The sequence below is a fragment of the Phoca vitulina genome, unplaced genomic scaffold (genome assembly GCF_004348235.1).
Source record: "Phoca vitulina isolate PV1807 unplaced genomic scaffold, GSC_HSeal_1.0 scaffold2, whole genome shotgun sequence".
In the NCBI taxonomy this organism is placed as follows: Eukaryota; Metazoa; Chordata; class Mammalia; order Carnivora; family Phocidae; genus Phoca; species Phoca vitulina.
In genome coordinates, this window is record NW_022589705.1 from 62,462,180 (window position 1) to 62,482,824 (window position 20,645).

Sequence of the window (20,645 nt, forward strand, 5' to 3'; positions counted from 1 at the left end):
GAGGATTTAAAAAAAGAAAAAAAGAGAGAGAATGTGATTAGGCAGGAGACTCGAACAAAGCCATACACTAGAGATTTAGGTTATATTTTGGTCTTTTGGAAGAAACTGTATCCCAAAATTTTAAAGAGAGAACAACTTATATATTTATACCAAAAATAAGGTTAACTACTATGAAGGGATACAATATGACTCTAAAAATGAAAAATAAAAAAGATTTTAAAAAAAAGCGATTGATAAGATATTGCTTGAAAAAGGGAAAAAGAAAAAGAAAAAATAAAGAAAATTAAAAAAATTAACTTTGAAAGACTAAAGAATCATGGCAGAAAAGCCATGAATTCTATGTGCAGTATTCCCCTAGTGCTGGAGTTCTGCTGTTCTTATTGATGGGTAAACTTGGTCTTGGCTGGCTGTTCTTGCTTATCTTCTGGGGGAGGGGCCTGTTGCAGTGGTTCTCAAATGTCTTTGTGGGAGGCGGAATTGCCCCGCCCTTGCTGGGCTCCCGGCTAAGTAATCTGCTGGAGTTTGCTCTGGGGAGCTTTTGTTCCCTGCAAGGTTTCCGTACAGCTTTGGAGGATGAGATTGAAAATGGCGGCCTCCCAGTCTGTGCCCCGGAGGAGCCGAGAGCTCGGTCCCCACTCAGTGAACCCCAGAGGAAAGCCGTCATCACTCCTGGCTCCCCAGTCTCCGGCCGCACTCCGTGCTCACCCGGCCTGTGACCGAGCATTTCTATCTCTGGCACACGACCTCGTGTGGCGTCTCCAAACCTAGCAAATTCCTGCGGTGTGCTCCTGCGCCGCTCCTCCCAGGGGGAGGAAGGGCCGTCTCCCTGGATCTGCTGCTTTTTGGGTCCCTGCTGGAGGAGCAGTGGCCCGACTGTGCCACGGATTTCGGTTTATGGCAACCCCAAGCTGAAAGCCCACTCCTCAGCTCCGTCTCTGCAGCCAGTTCCATGCTCTGATACCCGGGAGTTCTGCACTCAGGTACCCCCGTCTTTCTGTGACGCAGTGGGTCCTGAGACCACAGTGCCCCAGCGAGTGTTCCACCCCTGATTAGCCACTGGAGTGACGTCCCTCACCCCAGAGCCAACTTCTAAAATTTCTGATTTTGTGCTCGGCTGCTCTATCACTTGACAGTAGCGGCTTATGGAGCCCCCCTCCCCCACCGTCTGTCTTCCCAAATATCGCCTCCGCAGCACATATACCAGATATCGCCTTGGATTCACTTCTCTGAACGTCCTGCCTTCCAGAAAGTGGTCGCTTTTCTGTTCAGAGTTCCTGCTATTCTTTTTTTCGATTTCCTGTTGAGTTTGTAGGTGTTTAGAATGGTTTGATTCCTATCTAGCTGAATTCCTGGGACTAGACGAAATTTAGGTCTCCTACTCCTCTGCCATCTTGCTCCTCCTGAAACCTACATTTTTGATATAACTGTTCTGTTGGTGGAGAAAATGGAAATTTATTTCATGGCCGTTGTGAATTTGTCATTATTCTTATGGAGCAACTACTTCTAATTTTTGTTTTAAACCTTATTCTACATATCCTTTAACATGTTCTGATAGAAGTTCGGAAATTACCAAAAATAATACAAATTGCTTAGCATTGTTGTGAGAAATAAATTAAATTAGAGGTAGACATAGTTTGTATAAAGTTTAATACAAAATACATAAAGTATTATTGTCCTTTTTTCTTACTAGGAAACTGAAGTTTGGTTGTAATTCTTCCTTTGTTTATTGGGGCTTGCCACATGCTCCATGGAACATCCCCGTCTAATAACTGTCACTCGTAGCACAAACAGATCTGAATGATAAGTACTAGAAGAGTTGTTTGTACCCCAGCACGGACTAGCTGGAAGGCTTCTCTTATCCTGGGCTGTATTCAGAGTTGGCAGCCTTATAGATTGTGAATGCTGAACCTAGAAATACTGAATAATGACAAATGTTGCTTTCAGAGTTCACAATATTTAAATGTATGTGCTATTGAGCTGCCTGAATTTCTATTAAAACACAGTTCTTTTAATTTCTATCACCAGGTAACCTTGGACGGGTAGACCAGGTCTCTGAATTTGAGTATGACTTATTCATTAGGCCGGATACCTGTAATCCACGCTTCCGAGTCTGGTTCAACTTTACTGTTGAAAACGTGAAAGAATCACAGGTGAGGAAATATTGAGGGAAATATTGGATATCTTCAGTGTGGTTTGGTAAGAATATTATGCTTTTGTTTTACTTTAGAAATCTCAGTATAACGACCAGATTAGGAATATATTCTGGTATATCTCTAGCAATGATATAGTTCTAAGAGATATACAGAAATATGTATAATATGCTGGCTTTTGTTATCTGGTGGTCATTAAATAATACAAATAGATTATCTGAGAACAGAAAGTGTTCTTTACTGATTGAAGAATTAGTATAATGTGCTGGGTTTCCTTGAGGAACCATTGAAAGTGACTTACTATTTTTATTATAGAGTGTGTTCTCTATATTACTTTTCTTTATAAAGATCTGTGAGGGACATTTCTCACAGGCCTCAGTTTCAGAAAAAGCTTTTCTTATTTTGTACAAGAAGGTGTTTATATCTTAAAAATAATGATTCTTGTAACTCATCCTGTTTTCCCTTTTTTTTTTTAATCTGTTGGGAAACTCAGATCCAGTTTTACAGCACTCGCTAAACTTTTTGGCTTATATTTCTGTGTACTAATTTTTCTTTCATTCTGATCATATTAAGCTGTCTGTAACCACAATTTCTTCATCTATATTTTCAAACAACGTATGTTTTTTTATAATCCTGTTCAAATATTTTGAGTGAGAGAGTATTGATGAAAATAGAACTAAATGTATATGCCTTAATAAACATCTAATCCTAAGAAATCACTTATCATTCTGTTTTATTAAGACAGCTAGTCATGGAAAACTGCACAAACTTTGTACATATAGTGATATGACTTTTTTAAGCAGATGAAAGCGTAGGCTTATAACCGAATATTTATCTGCCTTCTTCCAACAGGTCATCTTTTTCTAGTATACTTGGGAGAAAGGGAGGGTTGGTTTAATTTTTCCCTCCCAAGTCAGTCCATTCTGTTTCCTCGTTCAATTGGTTGCTTACTTCTCGCCATTTTTCTCAACTTCAATTAGATTCATTTTTCTGGCAGTGGTCAGTGTCTGGAATTTAGGGATTAGATTAACTCCTGTTACTGGCATGCTACCTTCAGCAGGAGAGGGGTGCAAGGAAGAGTCACTCCAATTTACTGTCTATTCTCTTAATTCTCTACACCACCACTGGCACATGACTGTTTGTAATGACACAGGTGTATGTAATGTTTAATGAAGTTTAAGGGTTAACTGGAATGAATTAAATAGATGGGAGAACTCTATATTGTTGGCTAAACATGATTTGGGATAAGTGGGAAAAAATGTTAAATCCATCACAGAAAGCTGCTTAAGGACATAACTTTAGTTCTTAGCTTTGCTTCTTAGTTTTACTTACACTCCCATGAGAGAATTCCTTTTTCAGCTTTTCCCAGTAGGAGTAACAATATTCTCTCCTTTACCCACCTTAGGAAAACCTGCACTTTCCCTAACCAGGGGTTCACCTGACAATAGGAGTATCCTCTTGTTCCAATAAGACAGTTAGTAATTATCAAAATGCATTTTCCAAGTCTATGTTACCGAGTCTTAAGAGTATAACTCACAGCAGGAGACTTTAGCCACATCTACAAAACTGAGTCTTGGCACTCCAACTTTGGATCCCCTATCAAGCTCTCTCTGCTACCATGAGATAGACATACAACTGCTTATTCTTCTATTGGTGTCTCCTGTCAGTAACTTATGGTTGTAACATACACCACTGAAAAACAAATGATAATTCTGAAGCAATATAGTCCATGCATATGAAGGAAGGGAAACATTTTCTTAAAAGCAGTATAATCTGCCGGGATTTCTAATTTCCCAAAGGGGTTTACTGTTTTCCTCTTTATGCACAGCACATGCACGTCCTTCAGCTTGCATATTGCATCCAGAAATAGACTAAATCCTAAGAAATGAGACCTATTACTTTTCAAACAATAGAATCCTCTATCCTAATCATATCTTTGCTAAATAGAGACTTAGTTAAAGCTCTAAAATTATTATGGTTCTTTAACTTTGGGCCACATTAAATTCTTAGCCCAGTTTTTCTTGCACTTTAGTCTCTGTACAAATAATATTCTTACATAGCTACTCTGGTTAGGAGGAACAGTGAGGAGTGGTTTGACTAGACAGGGAAAATGTGTTTCTTTTTTGGGGGGGGGGCAGGGACAGAGATAGAGGGAGAGAAAGAATCTTAAGCATGCTCCACGCCCAGAATGAAGCCCAACACAGGGCTCGATCTCACAACCCTGAGATCCTGACCTGAGCTGAAATCAAGAGCCCATTGCTTAACCCACTGAGTCACCCAGGTACCTAGGAAAATGTATTTCTTAAGTTATACTATGTGAGATAGTTTTTTGGACAGGTTACTCATAAATTTCAGTTTCTTGTTCTTTGCTCTTCTAGTTGATGACAGGTATGTTCTTTTTGTTGTTTAAAATGTCTCTTCCAGAGTGTTACAATTTTTATACTATATTCTAAAGTCATACAGCCTCTTTTGCAGTCTTGCCTATCAGTTAAGGAAGTAACATGAATGTGTTCCAAGGGGTTATTCTAATAAGAGAGTTGGTGTTGTTTCTATGAATGCTTATTTTTAAAGTTGGAGGAACCAATATTTACTCTGACTCTCTGGGTTTCTCTCTTCATATCCAGTGCTATTCTACTGTTGTTACAATTAGAAATCATGAACATGTTTATCTGGTTTCCTGGAGTGTGATGCTTTATCAGCCTCTTTCTTTGGGCCATTGCTTCATCAACTGTAATCACATAATATAGTTATGGAAATCTGTCTCAAGATGGCATAAAGATCTGCTAGAAAGATACAATATGTATCTCTCACCCACAGGATATTTGTTTTCATGGTTGTCTACATGAAAGAGAATGGTTTTACTATTAAGTTTGACTTGTAAGGTCTGTTTTTATAATGTCTCTTCCTATCATCTTTTCCATCTCTCTAATTTCCGTTAAAATGAGACCTTCATGAATGTAATCTAGTCAGGAACCTTACTTAGGGTTTAGTGCTAGGAAGCAAAAGAAATATTAGTCATCAAAGTCTGAGTCCATTAAATGAATGTTAAAAATTACAGCATCAAATATACCATATAAACAGGTCTAGCTCTTTGGTTATTTCCCTTGACATTTGTAAGAAGTGATGAAACTTGGAATATATGGTGCTGTATTGTAGGACTGATATATAAACCCCCAAAAGTGGTTGCCAAATAGTGTGTTTGCAGGAGTCTATGTAAACTAACATCAAGATATTTTTATTAGAAAGTAAGTTTCTCTCTGAAAAACTTGTAATAAATATTCTTATGTGGAAATTTATTATTGATACAGCAAAATACTTGTGTGATGTGAAAACAAATCTTTCTGTTTAAATACTCATGACAAAACTTCAGCTAATAAGAGTGGGAAAATGATATGTCTTGACTTTTAAACTCTGTTTTCTTTCCTTTATATTGTTTTTTATCTCTTTGAATTAATTTTTCCTTTTTTTGATTCGCTGATGCTCAATGTAGTAAATTTTGAAAATATAGACAATTATAATAAGAGAGAAAAAGCACACACAAAATCATACTGTCTAGAAATGAAAATTAACTTTTTGGCATATTTACTTCTAGGCTTTTTATTTCCTACTTTATTTTTTGGAGCATAATTAAATTTTTTACCATATACAAATTTTTATGTTTTGCTTTTAAATAAAATAAATAGTATCACAAGCAATTTTCTATCAATAAAAACTTCATAAACATGACTGTATATTTATACTATTGGACCATTTCCTTTCTCTTGGGCATAAAGATTATTTTCCATTATCTGTTGTTATAAATAACACTGTAATGAATATCTTCATGTATGAAATGTTACCCATATTTCATTTTCCTTACTTAGGATAAATTCCTAGGAGGGGAATTGAGAGATAAATGATATGAATATTTTTGTACTCTTCATACATATTCTATATTAATATGTACCAAAAAAATGATACTATTTTACTGTTGTATCAGCAGTGAGATGCTTTTCCTTGAATTTCGTGTTTTGACTTGTTTCATGAGTTCAGTATTTCATATATTTAGAATAAATTTTTTTTCATCACTTACTTTGAAATTTTACACAAATAAATCGGATATACTTCAGTGTTTCAGGACTCTAGTCATAAAGGAATGAATTGCATTCCAGCAACAACGTGAGACAACAAAACAGATCCATTTATTATTTTGGCTCTTTTTCTCAATTCAGCAGTCCTCTTTAGTTTAAGTGTGCCAACTGACTGTCCTCTTAGGTATGTAATGGAAAATTTAAAAAAAGAAGTGTTTTTTTACACGATGAAGTATTTCTTACATTACTGTATGCAGTAATGTAGCTTAAACACACACACACACTTTATATATGACATGTCTGAATTGGACTTCAAAATTCCAACAGTTTGCTCTTCTTTAGTCTCCATCCTGGAGATTTTAGGTTCAGTGAAACTTCATCCTGGCCAAAATCAACAGTGCACAGAGGCAGCATATCACAGTAGAAAGAGCACAGACAGTGGATTCAAACACATTTGGGTTTATTTATTTATTTATTTTCTTTAAATTTTATTTTAAAGATTTTATTTATTTGACAGAGAGAGACAGTGAGAGAGGGAACACAAGTAGGGGGAGTGGGAGAGGGAGAAGCAGGCTCCCCCCTGAGCAGGGAGCCTGATGCGGGGCTCGGTCCCAGGACCCTGGGATTATGACCTGAGCCAAAGGCAGACGCTTAACGACTGAGCCACCCAGGCGCCCCCACATTTGGGTTTAAATCCTGACTCTGATACTTGTGAGTTCTTTTACCCTTGATCAGTTAAATTAATCTCTTGGTGACTCAGTTTTCTGTAAATATAATACTATAACTTCATGTGAGTGTTGTGAAAATTATGTGGACAATGTATGCAAAGAGCCTACCATGGTGTTTGGTAGATAGCTAATAGGAGCTCAATACCTTTTGGCTATTGTTTGTATTAAAACACCAGAATGCTAGAAATAATACTAACAAAACAAGAGAAAACACTGTAACAGATTATTACTAGATTACTGTTAATGGGTTTAGTTTTTTTTCTCTTCCTTTTTATTCTGCTTATTCTCTTCTTATTCCTCCTCCTCCTTCTTATAAATATATTATTGATCATCACCTAGGCTGAATTGTAAGCCTAGCTTTGCCACTTATTTTCTAGCTCTGTGACCATGGGAAAGTTACTGATCAATTTAAATCATCAATTTTTACATCTGTTTAATGTTTTAATAGTATCTAGTAGAGTTGCTCTAAGAATTATATGTGATAATGCATGTAAAACACTTAACCCAATGCGTGGCACATAAGAAGTGAACAAAAAATGTTAGCTATTAGTATTACTATACTTCTAATACTCCTTCTACAAAGTATAACACAGGTTCTCATTTTCCCTGTCATTCAATTTGTTATAAAAATAGCTAACATTTATTGAACACTTTTATATTATAGGTACTATGCTAAATCCTTTATAGTAGTTTGTTTAATCTTCAAAATAGTCATTTGTCTTAAGTACTATTATACCTCCTCATTTTATAGGTGAAGAAACTGAAAGAAAGGATAAATAACTTGTTGAAGATAATGCAATTAGTAGGTAGTAGAGTCAGGATTTGTACCTAACTAGTCACTGTAGAAAATTCGGAAAATATAAGTTAGTAATGGGAGCAAAGAAAACAAAACAAAATACAAGCCCATAATCCTACTAACTAGAAGGCATTACTGTGAACTTTTGGCATATTTATTTTTAGGCTTGCTTGTGTTCTATTTATATTTTGGAGTATATTATTTACTGGTTCTAGAGCTTTTTCTCTTCTGTCTTATGCTGCCTTTCAAAAAATCATCTCAGTAGATGCATAGAAACCAATAGCTAAAATGTAAAACCCATTTGAGCTAACACTTGAGCAAACTAGGATGAGAAAGGAACTTTTTTATTTGATAGAGGATCTCTTCAAAGAATCAAGATCAAGAATCATACATAATGGTGAAACTTTAAAAGCATCCATTGAAAATTGAAGGTGACACAAACACATGGAAAGGTATTCCATGCTCATGGATTAGAAGAGTTAATATTGTTAAAATGTCCATATTGTCCAAAGCAATCTATAGATTTAATTCAATCCCTATGAATATACCAACAGCATTTTTCACAAAACTAGAACAAATGGTACTAAAATGTGTATGGAATCATAAGAGACCTCAGATAGCCAAAGCAATCTTGAAAAGGAAGAGAATGAAACTGGAGGTATCACAACTCCAGATTTTAAGATATACTACAAAATTGCAATAATCAAAACAATATGGCACTGGCACAAAAATAGACAGATAGAGCAAGGGAACAGAATAGAAAATCCAGAAAGAAACCCATGATTATATGGTCAGTTAATTTATGACAAAAGAGGCAAGAATATGCAATGGGAAAAAGATAATCTGTTCAACAAATGGTGTTGGGAAAACTCGACAGCTATAATACAGAAGAATGAAACTGGACCGCTTTCTTACACCATACACAAAAATAAACTCAAAATTGATTAAAGACCTAAATGTGAGACTTTAAACCATAAAAATCCTAGAAGAGGGCACACAAGCAGTAATTTCTTTGACATCAGTCAAAGCAACATTTTTCTAGACATGTCTCCTTGAGGCAAGGGAAACAAAAGCAAAAGTAAACATTGTAACTACATCAAAATTAAAGACTCTGCACAGCAAAGGAAACCCTCATTAAAACAAAAAGACAGCCTACTGAGTGGGAGAAGATACTGGCAAATTATATATCTGTTAAAGGGTTAGTATCCAAAATATATAAAGAACTTATACAACTCAACAACAAAAAATGAATAATCCTATCAAAATGGGCAGAAGACATGAACAGAATTTCTCCAAAGAAGACATACAGAAGGCTAACAGACACATGAAAAGATGCTCAACATCATTCATCATCATGGAAGTGTAAGTCAAAATCACCATGTGATGTCATCTCACACCTGTCAGAATGACTAAAATAGAAAACACAGGAGACTATGAATGTTGGGAAGGATGTGGAGAAAAAGGAACCCTCATGTACTATTGGTGGGAATGCCAACTGGTGTGGACAGTGTGGGAAACAATACGGAGTTTCCTCAAAAAATTAAAAATAGAAGTATCATAAGATCCAGTAATTCCACTACTGGGTATTTATCCAAAGAATATGAAAACACTAATTTGAAAAGTTATATGCACCCCTTTATTGCAGCATTATTTACAATAGTGAAGATACAGAAGCAACCCAACTGTCCATCGACAGATGAATGGATAAAGAAGATGTGATACACACACACACACACACACACACACACACACACACACACACAGGAATATTACTCAGCCATAACAAAGAACGAAATCTTATTGGCAAAAACATGGATGGATCTAGAGGGTATAATGGTAAGTGTAATAAGTCAGTCAAGGGAACAAAAGTACCATATGATTTCACCTATATGTGGAATTTAAGAAGAAAAAACAAATGAACAAAGAATAAAGAAAAATTTTCACGTATCACAGAAACATCATCAACAAAGAAACTAAGATACCTAAGACATCAAAGAGGGCCCAAACAATTAGGGAGGATATATTTTTGTTTTTGTTTTTTAATAGAAAGGAGGGGTGAGAGGTGGAGGGAGAGGGAGAGCAAGAATCAAGTAGGCTTCATGCCCAACACAGAGCTCAATGCAGGGCTTGGTTTCACAACCTTGAGATAATGGTGTGAGCCAAAATCAAGAGTCAGATGCTTAACTGACTGAGCCACCCAGGCACCTCATGGAGGATATACTTTTATTCAACAAATATTTAATGACTACCTCTTTGTTCTAGACATAGTTGTAACACTTGGAATATAGTAATCAAGTGAGAAAAAAGGTAAGAGTACTTGTGGGGTTTCCATTCTAGGTGTATCATTGGGTCAAAGAGAAGGACAAAAGATAGACATAACAAATGAGGAAATAGTATATTAGAAAGTGATAATTTTAAAAGAAAAAGTAGAATAGATTAGGAGGGATATGTAGAGGAGAACAAAATGAATAATCATTAAAGTAGGCCTCTTTGAGAAGGTAACATTTGAGCAAAGACAAAGGAAGTAAGAAAATATGCTTTACAAATATCTGGTAGAAGGGCATTCTTACAAGTTGGAATAGCTATTGCCCTAAGCCAGTGTCCTATTGGAATCATATCTGGTTCATTTGAGGTATAGCAAAGAAAGCAGCATGATTAGAGCTGTGTGAGCAAGGCAGAAAATAGTAGAAAATGTGGTCAAAGAAGTATGTATGTGGTAGGGTAGCAGTGGGTGGGTTGAAGTGATAATCTTGTAGGATCCAGTGGAGCAGAGTTTAACAGAGTAGTTACATGATATGACTGATATCATAAAATTATTGACGTTTCCCTGTTAAAAGTAGACATTAAAGACAGAATGGCCCAAGGATAGAAACAGGGATCCAGTTTGGAGACTTTTATTCTAATTTCAGTGAGAGAGATAGTGGTTTGGACTGTTATGGTCGCAGTTTAAATGGTGAGAGATATTTGAAGATACGGCCACAGGATTTCCTTCTGGATTTGATGTGGATGTGTAATCAAGAGAGGAATCAAGGATGACTTTAGGGTTTTGGCATGAGTATCTGATCTACAGAGATACAGAAGGCAGCCAGAGGAGCAGGTTTTGAGAAAGATGAGGAGTTCAGTTTTAGACAGGTTAAATATGAGATACCTATCATATATTCAAATACACTAATAAGTAGGCAGTTGGGATACATGAGTCTGCAGTCTGAAAGAGAAGTCAGGATTGAAGCTATATATTTGAGAATTGTTGGCATATAGAGAGTATTTAAAGTCATAAAACAGAGATGATATTACTACAAGAGTAAGTGTAAACAGGGAAGAGGAGAGGAATAAGTAGTGAGTTTAGGGACCTCTGACTGAGAAGCCAGTAAAGGAAACTGAAAAAGAGCAGGTTGTTAGTAGGAGGAAATCCAAGTGTGTATTATCTTGGAATATAACTGAAGAACAATCATGAAGGAGAAGTGAGTAATGTACTGTGAAATATGCTGCTGATAATTTAAATAAGTTGGAAATACAGGATTGACTGTTTGATTTGGGATTATGGAAATTATTGATGACCTTGACAAATAACAGTTTTAATTGAGTGCTAGAATAGCCATTAGAGAATGAGAGCATAATATCCTCAGTGTTCCTCCATGTTGTTTCATATTGCAGAATTTCCTTCGTTTCACAGGTTTTATAGTATTCCATGTATGCATATACCACATTTTCTTTATCCATTCATCTGTTAATGGACATTTAGGTTGCTAAATACTGCATGATTCAACTTACCTGAGGTATCGGAAGTAGTCAAATTTATAGAGTCAAAGAGTGGAATGATGTTTGCCAGGGACTGTGGGGAGGGGCAAATGGGGATTTACTAATTGATAGGCTTTAAGTTTCAGATAAGCAAGATGAATAAGTTATATTTATCTGCTGTACAATATTCCACCTCTATGTAGTCAATGATACTGTATTGTGCTCTTAATATTTTTTTAAGGGTAGATCTCATGTTAAATGTTCTTGCCATGATAAAGTAAAATTAAAAAAAAAAGACAATGGGAGGAGAGGCATTGGAGACATCTATTGTAGGCAACATTTTTTGAAGAAGTTCCTTGCAAAGAGGAGCAATTAAATGGAATGATAGCTAATAGAGGTAATAGGTCTGAGAAAAAAAATTTTTTTTGGTTAGGTGGAAGAAATACTATGTTTATATCCTGATTAGCATGATCTAATATGGAACAAACAACTGATGATACAGAGAGGAGAATGGATAGTTTGGAGTGATATTCCTGCATATTGAGAAGAGACAGTTCATAAATTGAAGGATTGCTTTTAGGTAGGAATGCAGATAGATATTTCTCACATAGTAAGTAACATGTTGGAGGGAAGAATTCAGAGCTGATGCTAGTAAGTGGACAAAGGTAGTGGAAGTAATCTGTGGAGTTTTTCTTCTGTTCCTTCAATCCTTTCAGTGAAGTAGGAAGCAAGATCATCAGCAGAGATTGATGATGGGGGAAGGAGTTTTGGAAACTTGAAATGATACAAGGTATAATGTACTCATCAAAGAGAGTGGAAGAGTAAATGACCTATGGTAGAATAATATCATTTGTTGACAATAGTAAAGGTAACATTGAGATATACAGACATGAATTTAAAGGCATAAAATTCAATGTGAGTGTTTTTCACCTATTCCTTTTAGTTATAAGCATGCACATGCAGAATAGGGAGAAAGTTTGATTTAACCATAGTTGTGTTTTTACTTTTCCTGAGGAAACAGTATTTATTTTATTATATTTTTACTTTTTAATCAACTTGTTGTGATATGATTTTCATAGTCAAATTAAAATATATCACAATCAAAATGTAAAACATTTCCATTACTACCAAAAGTACCCTCACACTGCCTCAGAGTTAATCCTTTCCCCATATTGTTGTATCCTTTTACATTCTCACTAGCAAAAAATGAGAATTTTCACTTGGTTTTTTTTTATATCTTCTGTTTCTCTCATCATTTTTATGTTATACATTAAATCTTTGAATATGTTTATAATATACTTGAATACATTTATAACTGTATAAAGACTGCTGAGAATTCTATTATCTTTGTCATTTCTGGGTAGATTTTTATCAATTGATTTTTCTTCTGATTATAGGTCACAGTTTTTTGCTTTTTGCATATCTAGACATTTTTTATTGAATCTGACATTGTTAGATTTTGTTTTCTTTTTTTAAAGAAAAATTATTCAGGGTTTTCTTTTTTTCTTTTTCTCTTTTCTTTTTTATTTCTTTTTTTCTTTTTTTTGGCAGACAGTTAAGTTACTTGTGGAACAGCTTGACTTTTTTGAGGTTTCTTTTAAATCTTTGTTAGTGCAGGCCTAGTTCAGTGATGATACACTTCAGTTCTACTAGGTCAGACATAGCCTTTCCAGAGTATCTACTGAATGCTCCAAATATTCAATGGGGTCTCTCTATTCTGGTTACAACTGGAATGTTTCCCATCTCTGTCTCTCGAAAGCCAGAGTGATAACAGGAATTATCTCATTTGTTTCTTTTCTCTTAGGGATCCTAGCTTTATGATGCCTATTGTCCAGTGTGTGAAAACATCTACTCATATATTTTATGCAGTTTTTTATTTGTTTATGGTAAGAGGGCAGATATGGAACAGTTACACCCACTGTGGTTATGAAGGCTTGCTTCTAAGTGTTGCTAAGGCAGGTCTAGATTAGCTTCTAGTTTAGGGCTGGTTTAACCCTGCTACTAAGATGTGATCTTTCTGGAGTCTCTAGTGGAGTATTCATTGAGGCTTCCACCCTGATTTGTTTGGATTTGAATGTCTCCCAGCTCTGTGTGAGTTTCTGGATTTCTTCTACCACTTTCTTATAATGGTTCTTTGCCTATTTTCCTGGAGTCTTACCTTATGCATATACAGCTTTGCATTCAGCCAGAGAATCAAGTTGGACCCAATACAAATTTATGGAGTTTTTTCTGTGCATAGTCTTCTCCAGTGCTCTGTTCTATGATTCTAGCCACATCATCTCCAACCCCACTCCTGGAACTCCAGCTTCTGTTCTTCAACTCAGTGAGTTATCATTTTGCATGAGTTCCCTTGCCTTGCATCATAGTTCAGAAGGTGCCACCAGACAGAAAACCTTAGTGATCCCAGGGCTTACCTGATTTGTTTCTCTTGTCTCAGAGATCAGTCATGAGTTGCCAGCTGTCTAATGCCGAAAAAAAGCTGTTTTATGTATTTTGTCCAGTGTTCTGCTTGTTTATACTGGGAGGATAAATTCAGTACCAGATAGTCTGTTATGGTTGTAAATGGAACATGGTTGTGTTTTCACCAGTACAGACCACAAACTAAGAGAAGAATGAGAGTCCAGGGTACATTGAAGAAAGCCTGGACAAGAGAGAGTACATTAAGGGAATAAGGAATAATGGTAAGGTGAAAGGTAGTGAAAACATTATAGATCAATACATTGAAGGTAGGGTGACCATATTATCCATATCCAGTCAATTTTGATAGTAAAAGATGATCTAATAATTATAACTAGATAGCAGTCATAAACCAGAACTTTTCTAGGCAAACAGATTTTATTCATCTCTGTTGGACATTCTGATGAAGTGAAAGTAGGTTTGATAGGTAGTGTAATATAGTAAGCTTCAAAGAGAATGGGTGGTCATTAGAGAGTAAGATGAATGAAAGAAATTGAAGGGATTGCAGTTATTGCAATTATTGGTAATATCAAGGTGTGAAGTAAGACTGTATGTGCAGCTAGATAAAGTATAGTGGAAGATAAGATATAGGAGAGATATAGGGGAGATATAGTAGCCAGAATGTTGGGAAAGATTGTCTCTGTGTATATTGGAGAAATGACCGTGAGGCCTGAAGAGCAGTCATTAAAAAATGAGGAGGAATGACAGAGGAGTAGGGAGATGCTAGCAATAATGAGATACAGTGGAGAGATGATCTGATGAATTGAGATTCAAAGGTGTGTTTGTGGAAGTGAAGGGCTCAATATTATAAGATGTCAATTCTCCCCAAATCAAACTTTTATTTTAATGCAATTCCAATTAGAATCCCCCCCCAAATTCTTTTCATAGAATTTGACAAGCTAGTTTAAAAAGTCATGTGGAAAACCAAAGGGCAAAAATAGTCAAGCCAATTTTGAAGAATAATGAATGGGTATATGTTTATTTTATAGAAACCCCATATTTCAGCTAATAATTTTTATTTATAGCAAAACTGATTAAAATAGTATGGCATTGACATAATAATAGACAAATAGTCCAAATGGATAGTCTGGAAATCAGAAACAAGGTTATTTATCAGAAACAGAGGTTTCATTAGAAAATAGGAATAGTAGGGTCTATTCAATCAATGGCACAAATTATCCCCATGTTATAGATGGATTAAATACTTAAATATGAAAATAAATTAAAAATTTAGGTTGTGAAAAACAAATATAAAATAAATATTTTATTGGCTTTGGGAGTAGGATTAAAATTCATAGGGGGTACCTGGGTGACTCACTTGGTTTAGCATCAGACACTTGATTTCAGCTTAGGTTATGATCTTAGGGTGGTAGGATCGAGCCCTGCCTCCGGCTCCATATTCAGCGGGGAGTCTGCTTGAGATTCTCTCTCCCTCTCCCTCCACGCTTCTGTCCCTCCACTTGCTCTCTCTCTTTCTCTCTCTAAAAAAAATAAATAAATCTTTAAAAAATTCTTACGCGAGGCACAGAAAAGCAAAATCATAAAGAGAAACTTTTGCGTTTATAAAAATAAGGTCTAGGTGACAAAAGAACCAGAGTTGAAAGTTATGCATTATTCTAGGAAATAAAATTTGTGTAATATATTACAGATATAAGATTGGTATCCAAAAAATATAAAGAACTCCTACAAGCAAAAAGAAAAGAAAAAGAAAAACACCCAAGTATACCAAGGATATAAATAGGCAACTCACTGAACAGTAAGTGATAAAGCTTTTCTTAAAAGTGTTGGATTGAGAAGAAGAAATTCTCTTAGAAATGAGAGAAAGAGAAGAGAAATCTCTCTCAGGTATACTGGCATGAAAAAGACATCTTTTGCTTCTTATTGTTCAGGGGTAGTGATCATATTAGAGTGTAGTGGGAAAAAGCATGAGTTCTGGCATCAAGATTTTTGTTCTGTTACTTGCTGACTTTGTGTCCTTGGGCAAGTTACCTAACCCTGCTAAGTAAGCATCCGTTATTCATCCATAGATTTGTTACAGTATTACTTGCTTTGAGGTATTGTTTTGGAGATCAGTAATAGATGTTTATAAAACACCTAAAGAATGTCTGCAACATAGGCATATATGTGTATTTTTAGCTTAAGTAACCGTATTTGTTGAATGGGGTTGATGGCACATTTATTTTAGTGTGGTCTTTGTAAGATACAACGTAAGTTAGCCATATTTCTGATTCATGGGGCGAGGAATTCTTTGTTTACGGAAACATTCAGAAGATAGGGTATCTAAGTGTTGATTTACTAAATTCTACACCTGAAACTAAATTTTACGCCGTGTGTAAACTAACTGGAATTTAAATAAAAACTTGGAAAGAAAAAAAAGGAACAAAAAAGATGATAGGGTAGTATTCAATATGCAGGAGATATGGAAAGCTTAAGGAATTTGCATATCAACTAACTATATTATTTCAATTTTTGTGCAAGTACTGCCAGTGGGAACACATTTTCATTTTTTCAAGTTGGCTTCTATTGTTTTTACTTGTAATCTTTATACAGATAAATTTGAGTTTCTAGGAAGTGCTAGTAGATCTAAGAACTATACATGGAATTACTTGCTTGTATATTTATAATAATGATATACATACATATATATCAATGCCTTTGTGTATATAGTTTGTATATTTGTCCATTATATCACTTATACCAGATGCTATTAGTATAATTTAAAATAGCATTCAAACATAAACTTAGCTGGCATTATACTTTGTAGTATTTTTTTTTTAAACAGGCATTTTGCTATTACAACAGTCATGAATGATTATCATGTTGCTAAATCCAATAGGCATATTATATCCATTATTTTAATTTATCTTGCATTTGATACTGTTGACAGTTCACTGTTGGAAATTCTGTTTCCTTGGCTTTCCTGATATTTCTCTCTTGATTTTCCTTGTATCTCCTTTTTTATTTCTTCTGATTCTTCAGAAGTCCTTCATGGGCTTCTCCTATCCTACAAACTCCTTAAACATTGATACTCACCATGATTCTATCTCACATCATTACATCCCTACATTTATATCTCTTTTCCATATTCCCAATTGTATCTTTAACTGAAAATCTCTCCTGAGATTAAAACTCCTGGATTCAACTGCTTTTCATACATCACCACTGAATGTCCCATGGTGTCTCAGATTCATCATTTACAGAAGCTCTTTATCTTATCTAAATCTGCCTCTTCTATCTACTGTATATTCTAGTGAATGTTACTACTCTCCATGCAGTCATTCAAACTGGAAATGTGGGAGTTATCTTAGACTTCTTCCCTGTGGATCCATATCTAAAAATAGTGATAATGATAATTATCATGATTTTAATGTAACCACCATTTAGTGATCGCTTATGCTGTGCCACTACTATGCTAAATGCATTGTTTTCAGTCTTCACACTAACTTTGAGAGGTTGGTACTATTATCATCTTCATTTCATAAATGACAAAATCAAATTTGCTCCCTGATTTTACCACTTTCAAAATCATTTCCTCAATTTCTGTGTGTCTTTCTATCTCTGCTACTATCATTCAATTTCAGTGTATTATATTAAGTTGCCTGACAATGGCAGTCATCTTTCAACATGTAGCTTTGTCCAGAGTCTTGTGCTATTTAAGTCCGTCTTTTACACTGACCCGGAGTATTCTATGTAAACTGCAAATCTGACTTTGCTACTCCACTGCTAAAGCCCTAAAATGTTCCCTATTCCTTTAGAGTAAAATCCAGGTTTCTTAGCCTGGCATATGGTGCTCTTCACGATCTGGCTCCTGTCTAGTTTTCTTTGCCATAAATACTTATTGGCCTTCTTGTAGTTTCCTGCAGAGACCATGTTGTTTCTCACCTCCCTGCATTTTGCTCTTTCCTGTAATGCCCTTCCAATACTTCTTCATTTGGATTAAGTTCATGCTTTGGAGTCATACTGCCAGGGTTCATATTCTACTTAGCTATATATTGTGTGACCTTGGGCAAGAGATTTTGTGCTCACTATGTCTTAATTGCCTACCTAATACATGATACAGTATAACCAAGCTATTGAAGTTTTGCATGACACTTAGAAAACCCTCCATAAATGTTATTTTTCTTGGTATTAATATTCAAGAAATATTTATTGTGTACCTATGATATGCTAGACACTGTTCTGGGTAGTCAGGAATCAGCATTGAATAAAAGACAAGATTCTTCTGTTCTGGGGAAGCTTATGTTTTATTATGAGAAGAAAGACAATAAAGAGGAGAAAGTAAACAAATAAGATATTTATAGAAAATGGCACATGTTACCACAGTTTGTTTATCCAGTTAAGGGATTTTGCAGATGTTTCCAGTTTTTGGAAATTATAAGTTAAACTGCTATAAATATTCTTGTACTTTTTTATGTTTGTGAATGTAAGTTTTCATTTCATTTGGGTAAATACTTGGGAGCAGGATTGCTTGGTCATATGGTAAGTGTATGTTTAACTTTGTAAGTAACTGCCAAACTGTTTCTCAAAGTGGCTATATCAGTTTGCATTTCCATCAGCAATGTATGAGAGTTCCAGTTACTGCATATCCTTGCCAGCACTTGGTATCATCAGTATTTTTTTAATCTTATACATTCTAATAGATGTGCATTTGTATCTTGTGATTTTAATTTGTATTTCCCTAATGACTAAAAACTTTGAACATCTTCATGTACTTATTTGCCATCTGTATTTATTCTTTGATGAAGTAGCTACTCAAAATTTGTGTTAGTGTTCTAAATTGGGTTGTTTTATTATTAAGATTTGAGAGTTTCTTAAAAATTCTAGATATAAATCATATATCATCTGTTTTGCAAATATTTCCTCCCTGACTGGGGTTGATCTTTTTATTCCTTTAAGAGTATCTTTCACAGAACAAATTTATAGTTTTTGTAGAGTCCAGTTATTTTTCTGTTATGGATCATGCTTTTGATGTTAATTCTAAGAAATCTTTGTCTAACTGAAGATCACAATATTTTTTCCTATGTTTTCTTCTGAAAATTTTGTGGTCTTAGGTTTTATATTTAGGTCTATGATCCATTTTAAATTAATATTTACATATGGTGTGAACTAGGATTGAGTTTTTCTTGGAAGGTTGTTTTTTTTAATCTTTTGCATATGGATATCTATTTCAGTACCATCTTTTAAAAAAAACCCTGCCCTTTCTCTATAAAATTATTTGCATCTTTGTTTAAAATCAGTTGACCATATATGTGTGGGTCTATTTCTGGACTCTATTTTGTTCCATTGAATTATATGATCATCCTTTCTCCAATTCCAACTATCTTGATTTCTGTAGCTTAATATCAAATCTTGAAATCACGTGGTGTAATTCTTTCAACTTGTTATCTTTTTCCAAATTCTTTTGGTTATTCTAGCACCTTTGCCTTCTCACGTAAATTTTAGAATAAGTTTTTTGATTTCTACAAAAAAAAAAAAATCCTGCTATCCTGCTGGGATTTTGATTGGAATTGTATTGAATCTTTAGACATGTAGGAGAAATTGACATATTGACATCTTAACAATATTGTTTCTTCTAATCCATGAGCTATAAATATATATCTTTTCATTTATTTTATGTCTTACTTGATTTCTTTCATCAATTTTTTTGTTTCTAGGGTTTTTTTCCCCAACCTAGAGTTGTCACTTATGTTTTGTTAGATTTATGCCTAAATATTTCTTTTCTTTTTGGTACTGTTGTAAATAAAATTATTTAAAAGTTTTTAATTACTAATTGTTCTTTGTTAGTATATAGTAATATGACACTGACCTTATAATCTGCATCCTTGCTAAACTGAGTAATTACTTCTAGTAGTTTATTTGTTAATTGAGATATTCTGCAGAGGTAATTATGTCATCTAGGAGTAGAGAATGTTTATATCTGCATGCCTTGTTTTGTTTTTTAATTCAAGAAGTTTTTCTTGTTGTTTCCACCAGCTATGGCCACTATTACAGTGATGAATAGGAGTAATGAGAGTGGACCTGATTGTCTTATTCCACATTTTAGGGGAATGCTTTCAGCCTTTCATCACTAAGTATGATGTTACTTAAGATGTTATGTAGTTTTTTTTATAGATGTCCTTTATTAAATTGAAGACATTCCCTTTCACTCTGAATTTGCTGATAGCATGAATGGGGGTTGAATTTTGTCAAATGCCCTTGCAGCTTTTGAAGCAAAACATAGTCACAAAATTTGATAGTTGAAAGTAATCTTAATGACCATTTCTTCATATCTGAAGCCTGCATATTTGCTGTCACCTGAAAATTATATTCTTAAAGTAACATGATGACTCTCTATAACTAAAATATACATAGTTGCATAAGGGACTTTACTAGATTTTCATTTATTTAATTATTTAATAAAGTATACAGCTGTGAAGTAAGAATCATTAAATTAGGCAACAAAACTGAGACTAATAGAAGGAAAGTAACTAGCTGAAAGTCAGCAGTCCAGCCACCTATGACAACTTACATTCTCCTAATATATTGTGTTCTTTTTGTCTTTTAGCCTTTGTATCCATGTTTCTAGAATACCTTTACACTCTTCATCTTTCAAACTTTATATCTTTTCTTATATATAGTAAACCTGAGGTTTAGAATGATGAAATGAGTCACTCAATGTTTTACATTTAGTTTATGGCAGAACTAAACTTACAGCTCAGATCTCTTG

The 20,645-nt window shown here is 34.7% G+C and overlaps 1 protein-coding gene across 4 annotated transcripts in view; it reads left to right on the forward strand.

Moving 5' to 3' along the window:
• The window catches only part of LOC116647850 (BEN domain-containing protein 5), a 1,423,949-nt gene that overhangs the window by 297,280 nt on the left and 1,106,024 nt on the right, over positions 1–20,645 (forward strand). For all 4 annotated transcript variants that reach the window (XM_032429423.1, XM_032429457.1, XM_032429442.1 and 1 more), the window contains exon 3: positions 2,026–2,150. In XM_032429423.1, coding sequence (XP_032285314.1) covers positions 2,026–2,150 — 125 coding nt within the window. The remainder of the gene's footprint in view (positions 1–2,025; positions 2,151–20,645) is intronic.